Below are 17,925 nucleotides of genomic sequence, written 5' to 3'. Positions count from 1 at the left end.
AGAATGATAGAATTGAGCGAGGTTGGAGAACCAAGCTCAAGCACCACTTTACAGCCCGAGTCTGTTCAGGTATCTAATACACAAGTTTCAACTTTACGCAGGTCTGATAGAGTATCCCATCCTCCTGAGAGATATGTGGGACATATTAGAGCAGAGGATGTAGAGGATATTGATCCTCAGACCTACGAGGAGGCTATTATGAGTATAGACTCCGGGAAGTGGAAAGAAGCCATGAATTCTGAGATGGATTCTATGTACTCCAATAAGGTTTGGAACCTAGTTGATGCACCCGAAGGTATTGTACCCATCGGTTGCAAGTGGATCTTTAAGAAAAAGATCGGAGTAGATGGAAAGGTAGAGACCTATAAAGCAAGGCTAGTGGCTAAGGGGTATCGTCAAAGGCAAGGTGTTGACTACGACGAAACTTTCTCACCCGTAGCAATGCTAAAATCCATCAGAATTCTATTGGCTATTGCAGCACACTATGATTATGAGATCTGGCAGATGGATGTGAAAACCGCATTCCTCAACGGGAACCTGGAGGAGGAGGTGTATATGATGCAACCTGAGGGATTCGTGTCCAAGAACTGCCCAGATAAGGTGTGTAGGTTGCTTAGATCCATTTATGGACTAAAGCAAGCTTCCCGAAGTTGGAACATAAGATTTGATGAGGCAATCAGATCTTATGACTTCGTTAAGAACGAAGATGAGCCTTGTGTATACAGAAAGGTAAGTGGGAGCGCTATTAGCTTTTTGGTGTTATATGTGGATGACATCCTCATCATTGGGAATGACATAGGAATGCTATCCACAATAAAGGCTTGGTTATCTAGACACTTCTCCATGAAGGACTTAGGAGAAGCATCTTATATCTTGGGGATTAGAATCTATAGAGATAGATCCAAAAGGATGCTTGGCTTGTCCCAGTCCAGGTACATAGAAACTATTGTCAAAAGGTTTGGCATGGAAAATTCCAAAAGAGGTCTCATACCGATGAGACATGGGATATCGCTTTCTACGAGTATGTCCCCAAAGACTCCAGAAGAAAGGGCGAACATGGATATGATACCTTATGCCTCAGCAATAGGGTCTATCATGTATGCCATGCTATGTACTAGGCCTGATATAGCGCATGCTCTGAGTGTCACGAGCAGGGATCAGGCGGATCCAGGCTTGGAGCACTGGAAAGCAGTAAAGTGTATCCTTAAGTACTTGAGAAGGACTAAGGATCTTTTACTAGTATATGGAGGTAATAGCCTTAAGGTTGAAGGCTACACTGACTCAAGTTTTCAGTCTGATGTCGATGATAGCAAGTCGAATTCAGGGTATGTGTACACCTTGAATGGAGGAGCAGTGTGCTGGAAGAGTTCCAAGCAAGATACCACTGCTGACTCGACCACAGAGGCGGAGTACATTGCTGCATCAGATGCAGCAAAGGAGGGAGTCTGGTTGAAGAAGTTCATCACAGATTTGGGAGTCGTGCCGGATAGTGAGGAGCCGATTTCCCTATATTGCGACAACAACGGGGCAATTGCTCAAGCGAAGGAACCTAGGTCTCATCAGAAATCTAAGCATGTTCTGAGGAGGTTCCACCTTATCAGAGAGATCGTGACCCGAGGAGATGTAGTAGTGGAAAGAGTTCCATCCGAAGATAACATTGCAGATCCACTGACAAAGCCGTTGTCTCAGATTGTCTATGAGCGTCACAGGAGTCTGATGGGGATCAGACACATAAGTGATTGGCTTTAGGTCAAGTGGGAGATTGCTAGTCATAGGTGCCCAGCAAGCCAATCACGTGAGTGATGGCACGTGTGACTTGATACAGAATCTTTTTGCTTATTATATTTTGGCGTATATCACTTTATAACTATTGCATAAATGCATATATATTGTGATGTCCTTGGATTTGTGCAATGGGAATCGGATCGTGATGAGATCACGATAATGAGATCGATTCACCTTTAAACACATATCCTAAATAATCCCGGTCATAGGTTACTCGAGAGGGACATCGTGATAACCGGATAGACTGGTGTGTTGTATACCCGTCCATATGATGGATGCAGCTGGTCTCATAGCTGCTCGTGTAGGGACACTAGGGATACAGTACAGGTGCTCATTGGAGAATGAGTTCACTGATTGATCCGCTTACGGAATGCTGGATGGTTGATGATGCCTTATTGTCAGACAGCGATTCCGTAGTCCTAGTGGTGTATCTGGTCCTTAGACTTGAGACACCAAGGATGTCCTGTATGAGTGCTCCACTCTTTGATACCAGACTTATAGGTTTGGCTGTCCCCAAATCTAGTACAGCTGGTCATTGGGAGTGGTAGTCGACCTTACGAGGGCTATTGAGTGTCAATAGAGGATCATCCACTCTCGGCATAATGAGAGGAATATCCCATGTGTTCTTGCTCAGACAAATCCCTGGCCAGGGTCATTCGGGTTGAGAGAGAAAGAGTTCTCCGGGAGAATCCGATTAGAGCGAGACTCGAGTAGAAACTGTATGGGTCTGACAGCACCATGCTCGATATACGGTCTCTGGGATATTAGATGGATGAGGGACTATAGGTACATGGTAACTGAGGACAGACAGGTCCAATGGATTGGATTCCCCTGTATCGTCTGGGGACTACGGCGTAGTGGCCTAGTACTTCCGTAGTCGATGAGTCGAGTGAATTATTACAGAGATAATAATTCACTGAGTTAGAAGGAGTTCTGACAGGTATGACTCACGGCCAGCTCGATATTGGGCCTAGAGGGTCACACACATATGGTAGGCATTGCGATGAGTAGAGGTTCGGATATGAGATATCCGACGGAGCCCTTGTCTTATTGGATGCAGATCCAATACCCACTAGGGAAAGGACCCATTAGGGTTTTGACACGGGATCTCTATAAATAGGAGGGATTCACAGCCTCATAGGCTAGAGTCTTTGCTTGCCCTTCCTATTCTCCTCTCCCTCTCCACCTCAGAGTAGGCCTGGAGTTTTGAGGAGCGTCGTCGCAACCCTGCTGTGTGGATCACCGCTAGAGAGGAGGACGCTTGACCTCCTTCACCCTCTCCTAAGGATCTGCAAGGAAACAGGGATATACGATCTCCCTAGGTAACACAATCTCTATACGCAGTTTTGTGTTTTTTGCGGATTTTGCGCACCAATCTTCGCACGACGATGAACATCTTTTTGGGAATCGGGGATTTTTGTTTTCTTGTTCTTCCGCTGCGTATATGATGTCGCCCCCTATGATTTCCCAACAGTGGTATCAGAGCCAGGTTGTTCGTGCGAATGATTGGTTTTGAACTGCGTGTGTTGTGTTTAGGAAGAATATTGACGTCAAAATCGTTGACGCAAAAGCGAGGAAGGGCAGCAACAGTTGCTGCCCTCGATCTGCATACCTGCAGCCACCTGCAGCGGCAGCCGCAGCTGCAGCCGCAGCCAGGCAGCACAGCGCCGGCGCATGCGCAAGCGCTGTGCCTGCAGCAGCCGGCCGGCGGTCTGCTTGCAGCAGGCTTGCTGCTGGCGGGGCTGGCAACCCACGGGCAGAGGCGCCGCAGGGCAGCGGCGCCTGCCGCCGAAAGGAAGCGGCGCCTGCCGCCGCTGCTCCCGCGGGCGAAACCCCCCACAGGGGTGGCCGCCCGGCGGTACAGCACCGTTTGCGGAGGCAGCGGCGCCCGAAGGGGGCGCCCACCCGCAGCGGCATCGCCGCCAGCGGGCGTGCCGCCTGCAGGCGAGGGCAGTGCCCTCGCCCCGCCGCACAGGCCGCCGCCGGCAGGGTGGCGGCGGCGGCAGCAGCAGCAGCAAAAAGGGCAAAGGGTATTAGGGTTTTCTGGGCAAAAGACAGTTTTGCCCCTCGGAATTTGAGAAATTCCAGTTTCTGTCTTTTGTCCAAATTACGAAAATACCCTTAGGAATTGAGAAATTCCCTATATATCCCTGATTTCAGAAAATATTAATTAATTAAAAGGTTTAGTTGATTATTATTTTTATTATTATCTAGTAGTCCTACATGATGATGATTATTTATACATGTGATGTATGATGTGTGGACGGATGATCATGGACCGTGTGATGTGTGTACTTGTGATTATTATTATTGAGGTCTGCGAACCTCCATTATATTTCTCGTTTATTGTCGGGCCTGCGTGCCTATGATTAAGTTGTAATCACATGAGGAGGCGCAGCGGGAGCGTGGATGCCATAGCGGGACCCACGAGACGGACGATCGTGATGCATGGAGATGCATCAAGATGTCGACGGAACCGACGAGGACGAGATGGACGATCACAAGGCATGGAGATGCACTGTTGCACACATAGATCTTGATGTGAGTGATTAGGCCTACTGGCTCGGGCCTAATCATATTAGGTTGTGGTCCATGATCATCTGGTGTGATTGCTTATACACATACTAGATATGTATATATATTTGCATGCGATGTAGATATATATTAAATATGCATATGTGTGACATGTCATATTAGGAGACCAAATCATAGAAACATCTCTCGATAATATTAAGTCGGTAAACGTGAGGCAATTAGATTGACCCACGTGGCCTTCCATCGTTATGAGTAGGAACCGAATCCCGGTGTAGGTTGAGTTGGTCGAGTCCCTCGAGACTCACCTATATCGCGATTCGCTATCTTGCTTACGACATAGAGATGTCACCGGTGACCTGAGGGCATGATATGCTTGGTCGAGTCCCTCGAGGGTATATCATCAAATCAGACTCATCTTGTAACGAAGGTGTTGACTTAACCGAGCATCATGGTTGGTCGAGTCCCTCGAGGCCATGGTGATTCGGAGGCCGAACAGGACGGGAATCACAAGGAGTTGTGATCGGCAAGAGTTGTCTACCTTTTAGGCTTAGTGTGATTGGTCGAGTCCCTCGAGGTTACACTAAAACGCTGATTGGATCCTGATCCCCACTAGAAGTCTGCCGGAGACTTTCGTTTCACGTGCTGAGGGTGTCGCGTGACTCGTTAGTAAAATAGTGGGAGCATATTAAGATAGAAGTCCATATCTTGATAGTTTATTTCTTGCAAAATCTGCATGTTATTCATTTTTGCTACATCTTTATTTTCAGAAAATGTCGTTTTCAAATCCCTTACGTGGCATACTTGATGTCAACCGCCTCACTGGTCCAAATTATACAGATTGGCTCCGTAACTTGAGAATTGTTCTCACAGCGGAGAAAATCGTGTACGTCCTTGATACAGTGATGCCTACGCCCGAAGAAGGGGCAAGCGAGGATGAGATCGCTCGCTACGTGAAGTACATTGATGACTCCACTCTTGCTCAGTGCTATATGTTGGGCTCTATGACTCCAGAGTTACAGAGACAACATGAAAAGATGGATGCCAGATCCATTCTCCTACATGTCCGTAAATTGTTTGAGGAACAGGGAAGGACTCAACGATATGAGATATCCAAGAGCCTTTTCCGCGCTAGGATGACTGAGGGGACACCGGTTCAGAACCATGTCCTAAAGATGATTGAGTGGATAGAGAAACTCACAGGTCTAGGAATGGTCCTAGAGGATAACTTGTGTGTGGACATTGTGCTTCAGTCCCTACCAGATTCCTTTTCACAGTTCATAATGAATTTTAATATGAACAAGCTTGAGGTGACTCTCCCAGAGCTCCTCAATATGTTGAGGGAGGCAGAGAGTATTATTAAGAAAGAGAAGCCAGTTCTCTACACTGGTGAGACCAGAAAGAAAAGGAAAACAGAAAGGTCCCTTAAGAAGGGAAAGGGCAAGGGCAAACAAGGTAAAGCAAAGGTTGCTAAGAAAGACCCAACAAAGGACAAAGGCCAGTGCTTCCACTGTGGTAAAGATGGGCACTGGAAGAGAAACTGCAAAGAGTACCTTGCAGAAAGGGCGAAACAAAAGCTTGATGAAGCTTCAGGTACATTCATGATCAGTCTCCATTTGTCAGACTCTTATGATAACACATGGGTATTAGATACCGGTAGTGCTTATCATATATGTAATTCGTTGCAGGTTCTGGCAAAGCCTAGGAGATTAGAGAGAGGCGAGATGGACCTCAAGATGGGTAATGGAGCAAAAGTTGCTGTATTAGCTGTTGGCGAGGTCGCCCTACATCTGCCTAGTGGAGCTTTTATTGCATTAGATGCATGTTATTTTGTTCCTTCTATTATCAAAAACATTATCTCCATTTCATGTTTAACAGTTAGTGGATATAAATTTGTTTTTGAGAACAATGGTTGTTCGATATTATTAGATGATAAGATCATCACGAAAGGAACATTGCATAATGGTTTATTTATGTTAGACACCACTCCACATATCATGAATATAAATGTGTCCAAAAGGAAACGAGATGAGTTGAACAGTGCATACCTGTGGCATTGTAGGCTAGGTCACATCCATGAAAGAAGGATTCAAAAGTTGCTAAATGATGGATATCTAGATCCATTCGACTATGTGTCATATGCAACTTGTGAGCCTTGCATTCGTGGAAAACTGACCAACTCTCCATTTAGTGGAACTGGAGAGAGAGCCACTGAGTTGTTGGAACTCATACATAGTGATGTATGTGGACCCATGTCAACTCATGCCATTGGAGGTTACTCCTACTTCATTACATTTACTGATGATTTCTCAAGGTATGGATATGTGTACTTAATGAAGTACAAGTCCGAGGCCTTTGAGAAATTCAGAGAGTATAAGAATGAGGTGGAGAACCAGACTGGAAAGAGTATCAAAACTCTTCGATCAGATCGAGGAGGTGAGTACTTAAGTACAGAGTTTACTCACTTCCTCAAGGACCATGGGATATTATCCCAATGGACACCTCCTTATACACCTCAGCTCAATGGTGTCTCTGAAAGGAGAAATCGTACATTATTAGATATGGTACGGTCCATGATGAGTTTCGCTGACCTACCCATCTCATTCTGGGGATATGCCCTAGAAACCGCAGCTTACCTTCTGAACAGAGTTCCAACTAAGTCGGTGGTGTCTACACCATATGAGATATGGAAAGGGAAGAAGCCTGATCTTAAAGTAGTTAAGATTTGGGGCTGCTCTGCCCATGTTAAAAGACACAACCCCGATAAGTTAGAATCAAGGACAGGGCGATGTAAATTTGTGGGATACCCCAAGGAAACTTGTGGGTATTACTTCTATCATCTCGAGGACCAAAAGATCTTTGTAGCTAAGAGAGCAGTGTTCCTTGAGAAGGAACACATTCTTGACGGAGACAGTGGGAGAATGATAGAATTGAGCGAGGTTGGAGAACCAAGCTCAAGCACCACTTTACAGCCCGAGTCTGTTCAGGTATCTAATACACAAGTTTCAACTTTACGCAGGTCTGATAGAGTATCCCATCCTCCTGAGAGATATGTGGGACATATTAGAGCAGAGGATGTAGAGGATATTGATCCTCAGACCTACGAGGAGGCTATTATGAGTATAGACTCCGGGAAGTGGAAAGAAGCCATGAATTCTGAGATGGATTCTATGTACTCCAATAAGGTTTGGAACCTAGTTGATGCACCCGAAGGTATTGTACCCATCGGTTGCAAGTGGATCTTTAAGAAAAAGATCGGAGTAGATGGAAAGGTAGAGACCTATAAAGCAAGGCTAGTGGCTAAGGGGTATCGTCAAAGGCAAGGTGTTGACTACGACGAAACTTTCTCACCCGTAGCAATGCTAAAATCCATCAGAATTCTATTGGCTATTGCAGCACACTATGATTATGAGATCTGGCAGATGGATGTGAAAACCGCATTCCTCAACGGGAACCTGGAGGAGGAGGTGTATATGATGCAACCTGAGGGATTCGTGTCCAAGAACTGCCCAGATAAGGTGTGTAGGTTGCTTAGATCCATTTATGGACTAAAGCAAGCTTCCCGAAGTTGGAACATAAGATTTGATGAGGCAATCAGATCTTATGACTTCGTTAAGAACGAAGATGAGCCTTGTGTATACAGAAAGGTAAGTGGGAGCGCTATTAGCTTTTTGGTGTTATATGTGGATGACATCCTCATCATTGGGAATGACATAGGAATGCTATCCACAATAAAGGCTTGGTTATCTAGACACTTCTCCATGAAGGACTTAGGAGAAGCATCTTATATCTTGGGGATTAGAATCTATAGAGATAGATCCAAAAGGATGCTTGGCTTGTCCCAGTCCAGGTACATAGAAACTATTGTCAAAAGGTTTGGCATGGAAAATTCCAAAAGAGGTCTCATACCGATGAGACATGGGATATCGCTTTCTACGAGTATGTCCCCAAAGACTCCAGAAGAAAGGGCGAACATGGATATGATACCTTATGCCTCAGCAATAGGGTCTATCATGTATGCCATGCTATGTACTAGGCCTGATATAGCGCATGCTCTGAGTGTCACGAGCAGGGATCAGGCGGATCCAGGCTTGGAGCACTGGAAAGCAGTAAAGTGTATCCTTAAGTACTTGAGAAGGACTAAGGATCTTTTACTAGTATATGGAGGTAATAGCCTTAAGGTTGAAGGCTACACTGACTCAAGTTTTCAGTCTGATGTCGATGATAGCAAGTCGAATTCAGGGTATGTGTACACCTTGAATGGAGGAGCAGTGTGCTGGAAGAGTTCCAAGCAAGATACCACTGCTGACTCGACCACAGAGGCGGAGTACATTGCTGCATCAGATGCAGCAAAGGAGGGAGTCTGGTTGAAGAAGTTCATCACAGATTTGGGAGTCGTGCCGGATAGTGAGGAGCCGATTTCCCTATATTGCGACAACAACGGGGCAATTGCTCAAGCGAAGGAACCTAGGTCTCATCAGAAATCTAAGCATGTTCTGAGGAGGTTCCACCTTATCAGAGAGATCGTGACCCGAGGAGATGTAGTAGTGGAAAGAGTTCCATCCGAAGATAACATTGCAGATCCACTGACAAAGCCGTTGTCTCAGATTGTCTATGAGCGTCACAGGAGTCTGATGGGGATCAGACACATAAGTGATTGGCTTTAGGTCAAGTGGGAGATTGCTAGTCATAGGTGCCCAGCAAGCCAATCACGTGAGTGATGGCACGTGTGACTTGATACAGAATCTTTTTGCTTATTATATTTTGGCGTATATCACTTTATAACTATTGCATAAATGCATATATATTGTGATGTCCTTGGATTTGTGCAATGGGAATCGGATCGTGATGAGATCACGATAATGAGATCGATTCACCTTTAAACACATATCCTAAATAATCCCGGTCATAGGTTACTCGAGAGGGACATCGTGATAACCGGATAGACTGGTGTGTTGTATACCCGTCCATATGATGGATGCAGCTGGTCTCATAGCTGCTCGTGTAGGGACACTAGGGATACAGTACAGGTGCTCATTGGAGAATGAGTTCACTGATTGATCCGCTTACGGAATGCTGGATGGTTGATGATGCCTTATTGTCAGACAGCGATTCCGTAGTCCTAGTGGTGTATCTGGTCCTTAGACTTGAGACACCAAGGATGTCCTGTATGAGTGCTCCACTCTTTGATACCAGACTTATAGGTTTGGCTGTCCCCAAATCTAGTACAGCTGGTCATTGGGAGTGGTAGTCGACCTTACGAGGGCTATTGAGTGTCAATAGAGGATCATCCACTCTCGGCATAATGAGAGGAATATCCCATGTGTTCTTGCTCAGACAAATCCCTGGCCAGGGTCATTCGGGTTGAGAGAGAAAGAGTTCTCCGGGAGAATCCGATTAGAGCGAGACTCGAGTAGAAACTGTATGGGTCTGACAGCACCATGCTCGATATACGGTCTCTGGGATATTAGATGGATGAGGGACTATAGGTACATGGTAACTGAGGACAGACAGGTCCAATGGATTGGATTCCCCTGTATCGTCTGGGGACTACGGCGTAGTGGCCTAGTACTTCCGTAGTCGATGAGTCGAGTGAATTATTACAGAGATAATAATTCACTGAGTTAGAAGGAGTTCTGACAGGTATGACTCACGGCCAGCTCGATATTGGGCCTAGAGGGTCACACACATATGGTAGGCATTGCGATGAGTAGAGGTTCGGATATGAGATATCCGACGGAGCCCTTGTCTTATTGGATGCAGATCCAATACCCACTAGGGAAAGGACCCATTAGGGTTTTGACACGGGATCTCTATAAATAGGAGGGATTCACAGCCTCATAGGCTAGAGTCTTTGCTTGCCCTTCCTATTCTCCTCTCCCTCTCCACCTCAGAGTAGGCCTGGAGTTTTGAGGAGCGTCGTCGCAACCCTGCTGTGTGGATCACCGCTAGAGAGGAGGACGCTTGACCTCCTTCACCCTCTCCTAAGGATCTGCAAGGAAACAGGGATATACGATCTCCCTAGGTAACACAATCTCTATACGCAGTTTTGTGTTTTTTGCGGATTTTGCGCACCAATCTTCGCACGACGATGAACATCTTTTTGGGAATCGGGGATTTTTGTTTTCTTGTTCTTCCGCTGCGCATATGATGTCGCCCCCTATGATTTCCCAACACTTCCATCTAGGTGCTCTTGGAAACAACTTCCATTGTGCTCATCCAATTTATCACTATGAAGGTAAAATTAGTTGCTTGCCCTATAGTAACTTGCTTGAAAGTTTTTCAATCTCTACTTACTATTCCATGAGGGTAGCAGAATATGAAACAGATTTGTCAAACTTTAGATTACAAACTTAGTTTGGTGCCATGTCACAATTCACGTCATTTGGAAAGATTACAAGGAATGAAATACAATGAAAAGAGAACAAGAAAAGCTCCCATCATCATATCTTCTTTAAAATAATTTGCTTGAAAGTTAGAAAAACTCTACCTGCTATTCCATAAGAATAGCAAAAATATGAAACGAATTTGTCAACCTTTAGATTTCAACTCAATTTGGTGACATGTCACAATTTACATAGAATTGGAAAGATCGCAAGGAATGAAATACAATTAAAGAGGCAAGAGAAGCTTAAATGGTCAAATGTTCAATAAATACTGGACATCTCCCACCAAATGATCACCACAAGTGATAAGCATAAAAGGAATCGGAACCTCAAAAATACAGAAAAGTGTTCCAGATATGTAGGACAAAATAATTATAAATCAAATACAAAATTAAAACAGATCAACAAATTGATAATTCAAACTCTGCAGAAAATTTAGCAATCGGTAATACACTGATTGGAACTTGTAAACTTACAGATGATGATTGTATAAGATACAGAAAAAATTTCCTGCAGAATTTCCTTTAAGTCTTCCATGATGTCACTTATATAAAAGCTTGACACCTCAGATGGTGATGCTGTGAAGGAGATGCCTCATCAGGAATGCTAACCTACAATAATGGGCCAAACAAGAAGAGTTTCTTCCTTTGGACAAGCTCACATTTATTATTTGTTAATGTTTGAGGTGTTCCGTAGCAGGAACTTAACAGAATTCTTCTCTGTGGATACTAAAAGAAACCCACAAAGTGTATCTTTTAGCTGAGGATCTTGAATCTGCCCATTGAAATCCAAAATAGACCAGTCCTTAAAAGTTAAGCCCGTCCAAGTGCTATGATTTCTGCAAGCCAGATTCTTCGGATTTTTTCCTATTCCTCAAACGAGTCAATGCATATTTTTTCAAGAAGCAAGGACCAATCGCCCCCAAGTTGCTGTGGATTTAGCTCCATTGCTACCCTAAAATCCTTCAAATGTAACATATGTGTGCCTATCAAAGGTCCAACACTACCTTGCCTTTGGATGTTACTTCTTGCCCAAACACCATTAATGGGCTTTGCATAAGGCAGAAGACTGGGAACTGCCCGTTTTGTTGATACATGCTCTGTTCCTGCTCCTACTAGATCAACGCATGATTTAATCAACCTCTTCAAATAAGCATCTAACCCATTGTTCAGCAAGTTGGCACAGTCCATTGTTACTCCTTCTAAGCCCTGTGCTTGAGCCATTTTATCCATTCGTTTCTTCAATACCTCAGTATGGTACAGTTCGCTACAATCATAATTCCTGCAAAAGCCATCGTTGATACTGGTACCAGCAGAGAGAAGTGTCCTTCTTGCCTTGCCAATGCTCGTCAAAGAGAAAGGAATTCCAAGTGGAGCCCGAAGCGGATGTCTATGGGAGTCTAAACTACCCTTACAGTCCACATCCTCCACATGTTCTAGGAGAACTGCTTCAGAAAGAACCTTGTTATGTACAGAGCCCTGGTCATGCAGTGATGGTTCCTCGATCCTTGTTCTCTTTGTTGGCAGCTTGCAAGGTCCATCCTGCTGTCGCTGCAATGGTCTCTTCAAATTACATGAGTTCATGACACCATTCTCACGGAAACCAACCTCCACCTTCCCATTTGGTCGAAGAGGACCAGGGTGGTCATAGATACTGTGATTATCAATACCACTCTTAAACTTGCACGGTGACCGTGGCAAGATATCCCCATTGGACCAATTTCCTGACTGTGTCCGGGCTTGTGAAAAATCAAGTCCATCATCTACTTGAGGAGATGTCTTTGACATAATAACAGTTGACGTTTGTGCAAATTTGCCATAATTGACTGGAGGAGCCTTTTCTTGACAGGCATTTTGAAGGATCGACCGGATCAGCTGATTGTGCAAGGGAAGATTCTCATGACCGAGTGTCAAAATGCAAAGCTTGTTGAACTCACGGTTGCTTAGCTTCTGTGACAGTAAACCATTCAGATAGCTGAAGTAGTTATTTGCTCGCTCATGGCCCAGCCGCTTTGCTATCTGTGATTTTAAGTCACTAAGGTGGGTACGGGAATGCTTCGTCACCGGTGGCTGTGGCTGCAACATCGGTGGTGGCAGCGATGGTTGCCGCTGCAGCATCGGTGGCGGCGGCAACTCTCAACAAACAGTAGCCATATAAATCACCATGAAAGCAAACGATTATAAGAGCTTCCTCCACTCCTATTATATCTCTGGGTTTTAGCCAATATCAGCGTTTGCACCTTCTCTTACAGAGAGAGCAAGCTATGCACGATTCCCCCCTCAGAGACACCAATGCAGGCAGAAATCTTATCTTCCACAGAAGAACCCCACAAGCAACACAAGATCAGGAATCTGTGCCCACAGAGATGGAAACCTGAAACCGGAATTTTCTCACACAGAGATCGAAAACCCTAAAATCCGAGAAACAACCAGAATCAAGTCCCATTTAGCAGCGGCCAGCTCGGGAAGCTCTCATTGCAACCCGGAACCGCACCAAAGAAGCAGGCGACGATCTGCTCCCCGGTCCGCGATCGGAGAACCCACAATTAAGCGAAGTGGGCCTCAATTGCCTCCGCGGGCGGATCAAGGCGAGAGAAGCAGAGAAAGACGGATAACACGAATAGGAAAGAGAACCCAATCCTGGGGGGGAACGAGAACGCATGCAGAAGAAGAGGGGAGGGGGGATTCGAGATGACCTCACCGCAAACTCGCAGCAGCCGGATCCACCGCCTCGATTCTACTCCGAGGCGCCTTCGCCGGCGGCGAGCGGAGCTCCGATTGTTCTCTCCCTCGGTTGTTTGAGCGCTTCTTCTCTTTGCTTCGCGCTTCCCCCTCTTCTTCTTCTTCCTCCTCCTCCTCCACCCCTTCTCTCTCCACTTCGCGCTGAGTCGGGATTAGATCGAGCAGAAACAGTCGTCTTTTCGTTCTCTGACTCACCTCTCTCTCTCTCTCGCAGCTCTTTTTTTCTTCACCTTTTTTAATTGATTTTTAATATATATTTGGACTAAAACACGCGTATTATTTGGTTTATTAGATTTTAGGACAGTACTAATTACCGTTACTCTCGGAACGCGCGTATATACTCGGCTTTGATTGGGAATACTGTGGGCTCCAGTGAAAATATGGGTGGTGGGTGCGTGGGTAAGAACAACTATTGATTCGTCTTGTGGGCTGAGTTACGATTAGTGTAAGAAGCAATGTTGTAGGATTGGGCGTGAGCTCGATTGAGTTGCGTTGGACTCGTTACCAGTGAGTTGCAGTGACATGGAGGTGGTGCTTTTGGCGGTGGGATGATCTACGTTTCGGATTGGAGAGCAACCGTAGGCGTTTGACCTTGAAAGCCAAAACAAAGTCAACGGAGAGCCGGGAGCTTCTTGTCGGAGACGAAGTCAACGCCTCGTCGTGTGCTGCATGAGTTGAGAAGCAAAAGAAGGTGCAATAGGTTTGACTTCACGAGTCACGAGTCACAAGTCAATGAATGTTTGATTTCTTGATTTCATTGAAATTAAATTGCAACGAAACAAAAGATCCAAATAAAAGTCACATAAAAAATCTTAGCAAAAATAGCTTTAAAGAGCATATCAATATATGTCTTGCATTCTTTGTGCATATTCTTCTTTTGAAGTCACCTTCGGTATATAATGTTAATATTTAAGAATGTACATATATATCAAAACTAGAAATAATGACGAATATAATATTCACAAATTAAAACATAAATTCCATTATGAACTAATTCATCTACTATATGCTCATCTAGTCCTATAAACTAACTCAAATTTTGAATCACTTCTAATTTACGACTACAGCCGATATCACATTAAAACTGTTAAACTTATAGCATGTTCTTGATCTGTCGGAATTGCAAAATTTCAGGCATGGACCTTGGGATGAAGTTGCTATTTCATGTTAAGTGATCAAAGACCAGTTTATTTACCAGAAAAATGGTTCACATGCCCTAAAATTCATACTCATGCAGATAGAAAAATGTTTGCTATGTAGAAACTTGCACAACTTCCACTATTGAAGGGTTGCATGATTTGAGTAAAAAGTATCCCTTACAGATCATGTGTCGAGGCTTACGAGCATGTGGTTGATCGATCACTCTAAAGTGAGAGAGTGAGGCTGCTTTATTAGTTTGGACTAATCAATTAGCTGAACAGCTGCAATTGAAGCTATTTTTTCTCTTAATTTCTGCGTTAGAGCTACGCGGACTGTCATTACCCCAGCTGCAGGTCCACTTAATCGAACTTTTACGATGAAGTCATTAATTTGAACAAGCTCCAGCAAGCCACCGCCAGTGCCAGCAAGATATGGTCTTATCTCTGCAAGAACCTGAAAGATCAAATGGAATTGCATCAGTTTTTCATCAGGTAATTGGTGTCTTTACTTAATTCTTTTAATCATGGAAGACAATTAGCTCACTGGAGCCACAGTAAAAATCTTCAAAAGTTCTGAGTGACTTCCAGTTGCTGTCAAATTGTCGGTTTCTACTAGGGACAGCTAGATATTAACTATAAACTTGATAATCATTTTTGAGAATTGAACTGCAAAATTTGTCAAAGTGGAGGTAGAAATCACTGAAGTTTAAGAATAGGAACATATCCATCATCCTATTCATTATTGATTAATTTATTGTAACCAATATTCCTCAAGGTCCCGTAGATAAACCACATCAAGCCAAATTGTCCATTGGACCTAGGTTTTACCAAATCGTGCCAGAGAATTTTAGTAGCACACTTGCCCCAGTTATAAATTCTATATCGACGTACTCTGTTACATACCAATCAATGAATTTCTCATGCGCTATCATGGCCCAAGAAGCGTGTGCTGAACGAAGTAAGAAAATGTGCAACTGTGGTTTCAACATCACTAACTACACTACTTATTGTTTCTAAAAGGTCATATTTCCATTTGAACAATTCATGCAAAGCTAGAACCTGAAGTTACAATAGGTCATGGACAAATATGTTGAGCATAATATTTTCAAGATAATATACTTGGTGAAGGATTGAATCTGCAGTGATGACAGCCAAAATGTTCAAGCAGTATTATGGATTGAACATCCATAGATTATCAAGAAGGCAATCTCAATGAGCTTTGCAACACACGATCCATCAATTATTGACTGTTCTCAGAAGTCATCAAGTTGTTTTACTGAAGTGTGACAATGCTGCTGTCTTCATTTCAGATGTTTCAGGATCCACTAATGCAATGCCCTTTTCAGTAGTTATTTGGATAATTAAGGTCATTATATATCTCATGGAAATTAGATTAACTGAGATATCATACATAATGATATCTTAAAAGCTTAACATGTTGAGGTGTGTATTATTTACACTACAGGAAGCTAAGAACAAGATTAAGTTTGGTTATGAATTCAGAGAGGAAAACTGTCGGTAAAAAAAAAAAGAGAGAAAAGGAACACTGTTACTCTTGAGTTGTTTGGTAGATGTGTCTCAACAAATAAATGCACTCATTATTATCTCCTCGGATGAAAATGGCAAGTTTATTGATAAATCAGACATCACATATATCCACTGATACTGTAAAAAAGATGTTTCTTGTTAACTTGCCTATGCATTTAAATAATTCTGAAGCATCAAACTTTTTGATACAGTAAAGATAGAAAGCATCGTAGATACCGTATAATCTATACATTGAGGAGTGAATGGGTGATCGTATTAGCAAGTAGAATCCGTTAAAATGTATCAACCTTGCAGGAAAAAAATGGTGAGTGCCATATTCTAAGGCATTAGGCCAGAAGGATCATGTTACCTTCTCAACATTCTCCTCATTGAGCTCTAGTCCAGTCTCAGTATCTAGGATCTGCTCGACTGCTTCAATCTCTGGGATTTTATCCCTCAGCCGTGTCTCTATCCCCATCTTCAATGTCATCGTTGAGCTTGGGCATGAACCGCATGCCCCTTGCAGCTTCAACACCACGACAAGGCCATCGATCTCATGCAGGGCCACATTCCCTCCATCGGCCATTAAACTCGGCCTCACCTCATCCAAAACCAGCTCGACGTTCTCCTCGGTCAATGGCAGAACACAGACTGGCTTAACTACCACATGATGTCAAGAGCCACCACTAAGCCATATCCGCAAACAACATATGTGCATCATGCTCAAATTACAACGTTACCTGCTCGGCGTCTCCTTCCACGAACCGAAACCAATCGGAAGGAACGGCGTGAATCCAGTTGTCCTCTGCAGAAGGAACTCTGTCTTGATGACAGCAATGGCGAATTCAGAGAAAGATTACTGACAAGCGTATTTCTGCTTTCGTTCAAGTACAAGTAGAAGCCTGGAAGAAAGCACTTTACGACATAAAGGGAATTGCAGCTATATGAGATCAGTACCTTACAGAAGGATAACTGGGAAGTTGATAGGAGTTCAGATGAGGAGGTGAATGGTCTGACTGCTGCTGCAGCCTTTGCTACTGAGCCAAAGCCTTGAGGATGGGCATAGAGCATCCCCATCTAAATCTTCTAATTACTACTTCTTCCACTTCCACTTCCTCTTCCTCCTCCTCTTCCTCCTCTTCTGATCACTGTTTGGGAGTACCCATGGCAGACGGTTTGGAGAGGGTGAGGTGGGGTTTCTCAGAACTCTCCGGTAGATCTCAAAATCTAGCTTGCTTTTGTGGATAGAATGCCTCTTCTGACCGGGGGACTGGATATGGCCACGTAAACCTGCTCACGGTTGTACCAACATGCATGTTTCCTTTTCTTGCTGGATTCCCACCATCCTTTTATACACTTCGTTGTCAAACAATAATTTTGATTTATTTTTATTTTATATTTAAAATATATAAAAATAAAAAAAAAATTATATTGAATATATTTTTTTATAAAATTTATATATATGAAAAATTAAATAAGTGCATGACATTAAATAAATTAAAAATTTTAAGTTAGTTTTTGAGAACTAAATGTTGATTAGAAATCAATCAAAATCTTTTTCCGACTGTAATCTCTGTTAAATATTAACTCATCTAATTATATGAGTATCGAATATTATAAAATTATATTTATAATATTCTAAATAAATACCTTTTTGATGGTTAAGTTAATCTCAAGGGTTTAAATAATTCAAAATAAATTCTCAAGTTATATAGTTATGTAGTGAACTTCTAAAGTTGTTACTCTCGCGATTGATATAGGAGCAATTGTGTATTGCTTTCAAGATTAATTATGATCGTGATATTATAGTTCACT

General features: G+C 43.4%; 2 protein-coding genes across 9 annotated transcripts in view; both read right to left on the bottom strand.

Moving 5' to 3' along the window:
• Positions 1-13,683, bottom strand: part of LOC103981023 (probable sarcosine oxidase) — a 28,848-nt gene extending 15,165 nt beyond the window's left edge. For 5 of the 7 annotated variants that reach the window (XR_010495721.1, XR_010495720.1, XR_010495722.1 and 2 more), the window contains exon 1: positions 11,180-11,574. The gene's annotated coding sequence lies outside the window, so the exon portion shown is untranslated. Of the gene's footprint in view, positions 1-11,179 lie in introns of all 7 variants that reach the window. The other 2 variants (XR_010495719.1, XR_010495718.1) reach the window with 2 other exon arrangements.
• A 999-nt stretch (positions 13,684-14,682) lies between these two features.
• On the bottom strand, positions 14,683-17,380 carry LOC135582775 (nifU-like protein 3, chloroplastic). Of its 2 annotated transcripts, none has more exons than XM_065146323.1 (4): positions 17,068-17,380; positions 16,851-16,929; positions 16,481-16,761; positions 14,683-15,037 (listed from the first exon to the last, which is right to left on the bottom strand). In XM_065146323.1, the coding sequence occupies exons 1-4, from the start codon at positions 17,185-17,187 to the stop codon at positions 14,846-14,848; spliced, it is 672 nt and encodes a 223-aa protein (XP_065002395.1). In that variant the 5' UTR covers positions 17,188-17,380; the 3' UTR covers positions 14,683-14,845. The 2 variants fall into 2 exon arrangements, with proteins under 2 accessions (XP_065002395.1, XP_065002394.1); XM_065146322.1 differs by having other exon boundaries at positions 16,481-16,770; positions 17,068-17,367.
• Between the last annotated feature and the right edge of the window lie 545 nt (positions 17,381-17,925).

The sequence above is a fragment of the Musa acuminata genome, chromosome BXJ3-4, assembly GCF_036884655.1.
Source record: "Musa acuminata AAA Group cultivar baxijiao chromosome BXJ3-4, Cavendish_Baxijiao_AAA, whole genome shotgun sequence".
Classification (NCBI taxonomy): domain Eukaryota; kingdom Viridiplantae; phylum Streptophyta; class Magnoliopsida; order Zingiberales; family Musaceae; genus Musa; species Musa acuminata.
The sequence above is the reverse complement of the archived record's forward strand: the minus strand, read 5'-3'. Positions and strand labels throughout refer to the sequence as shown.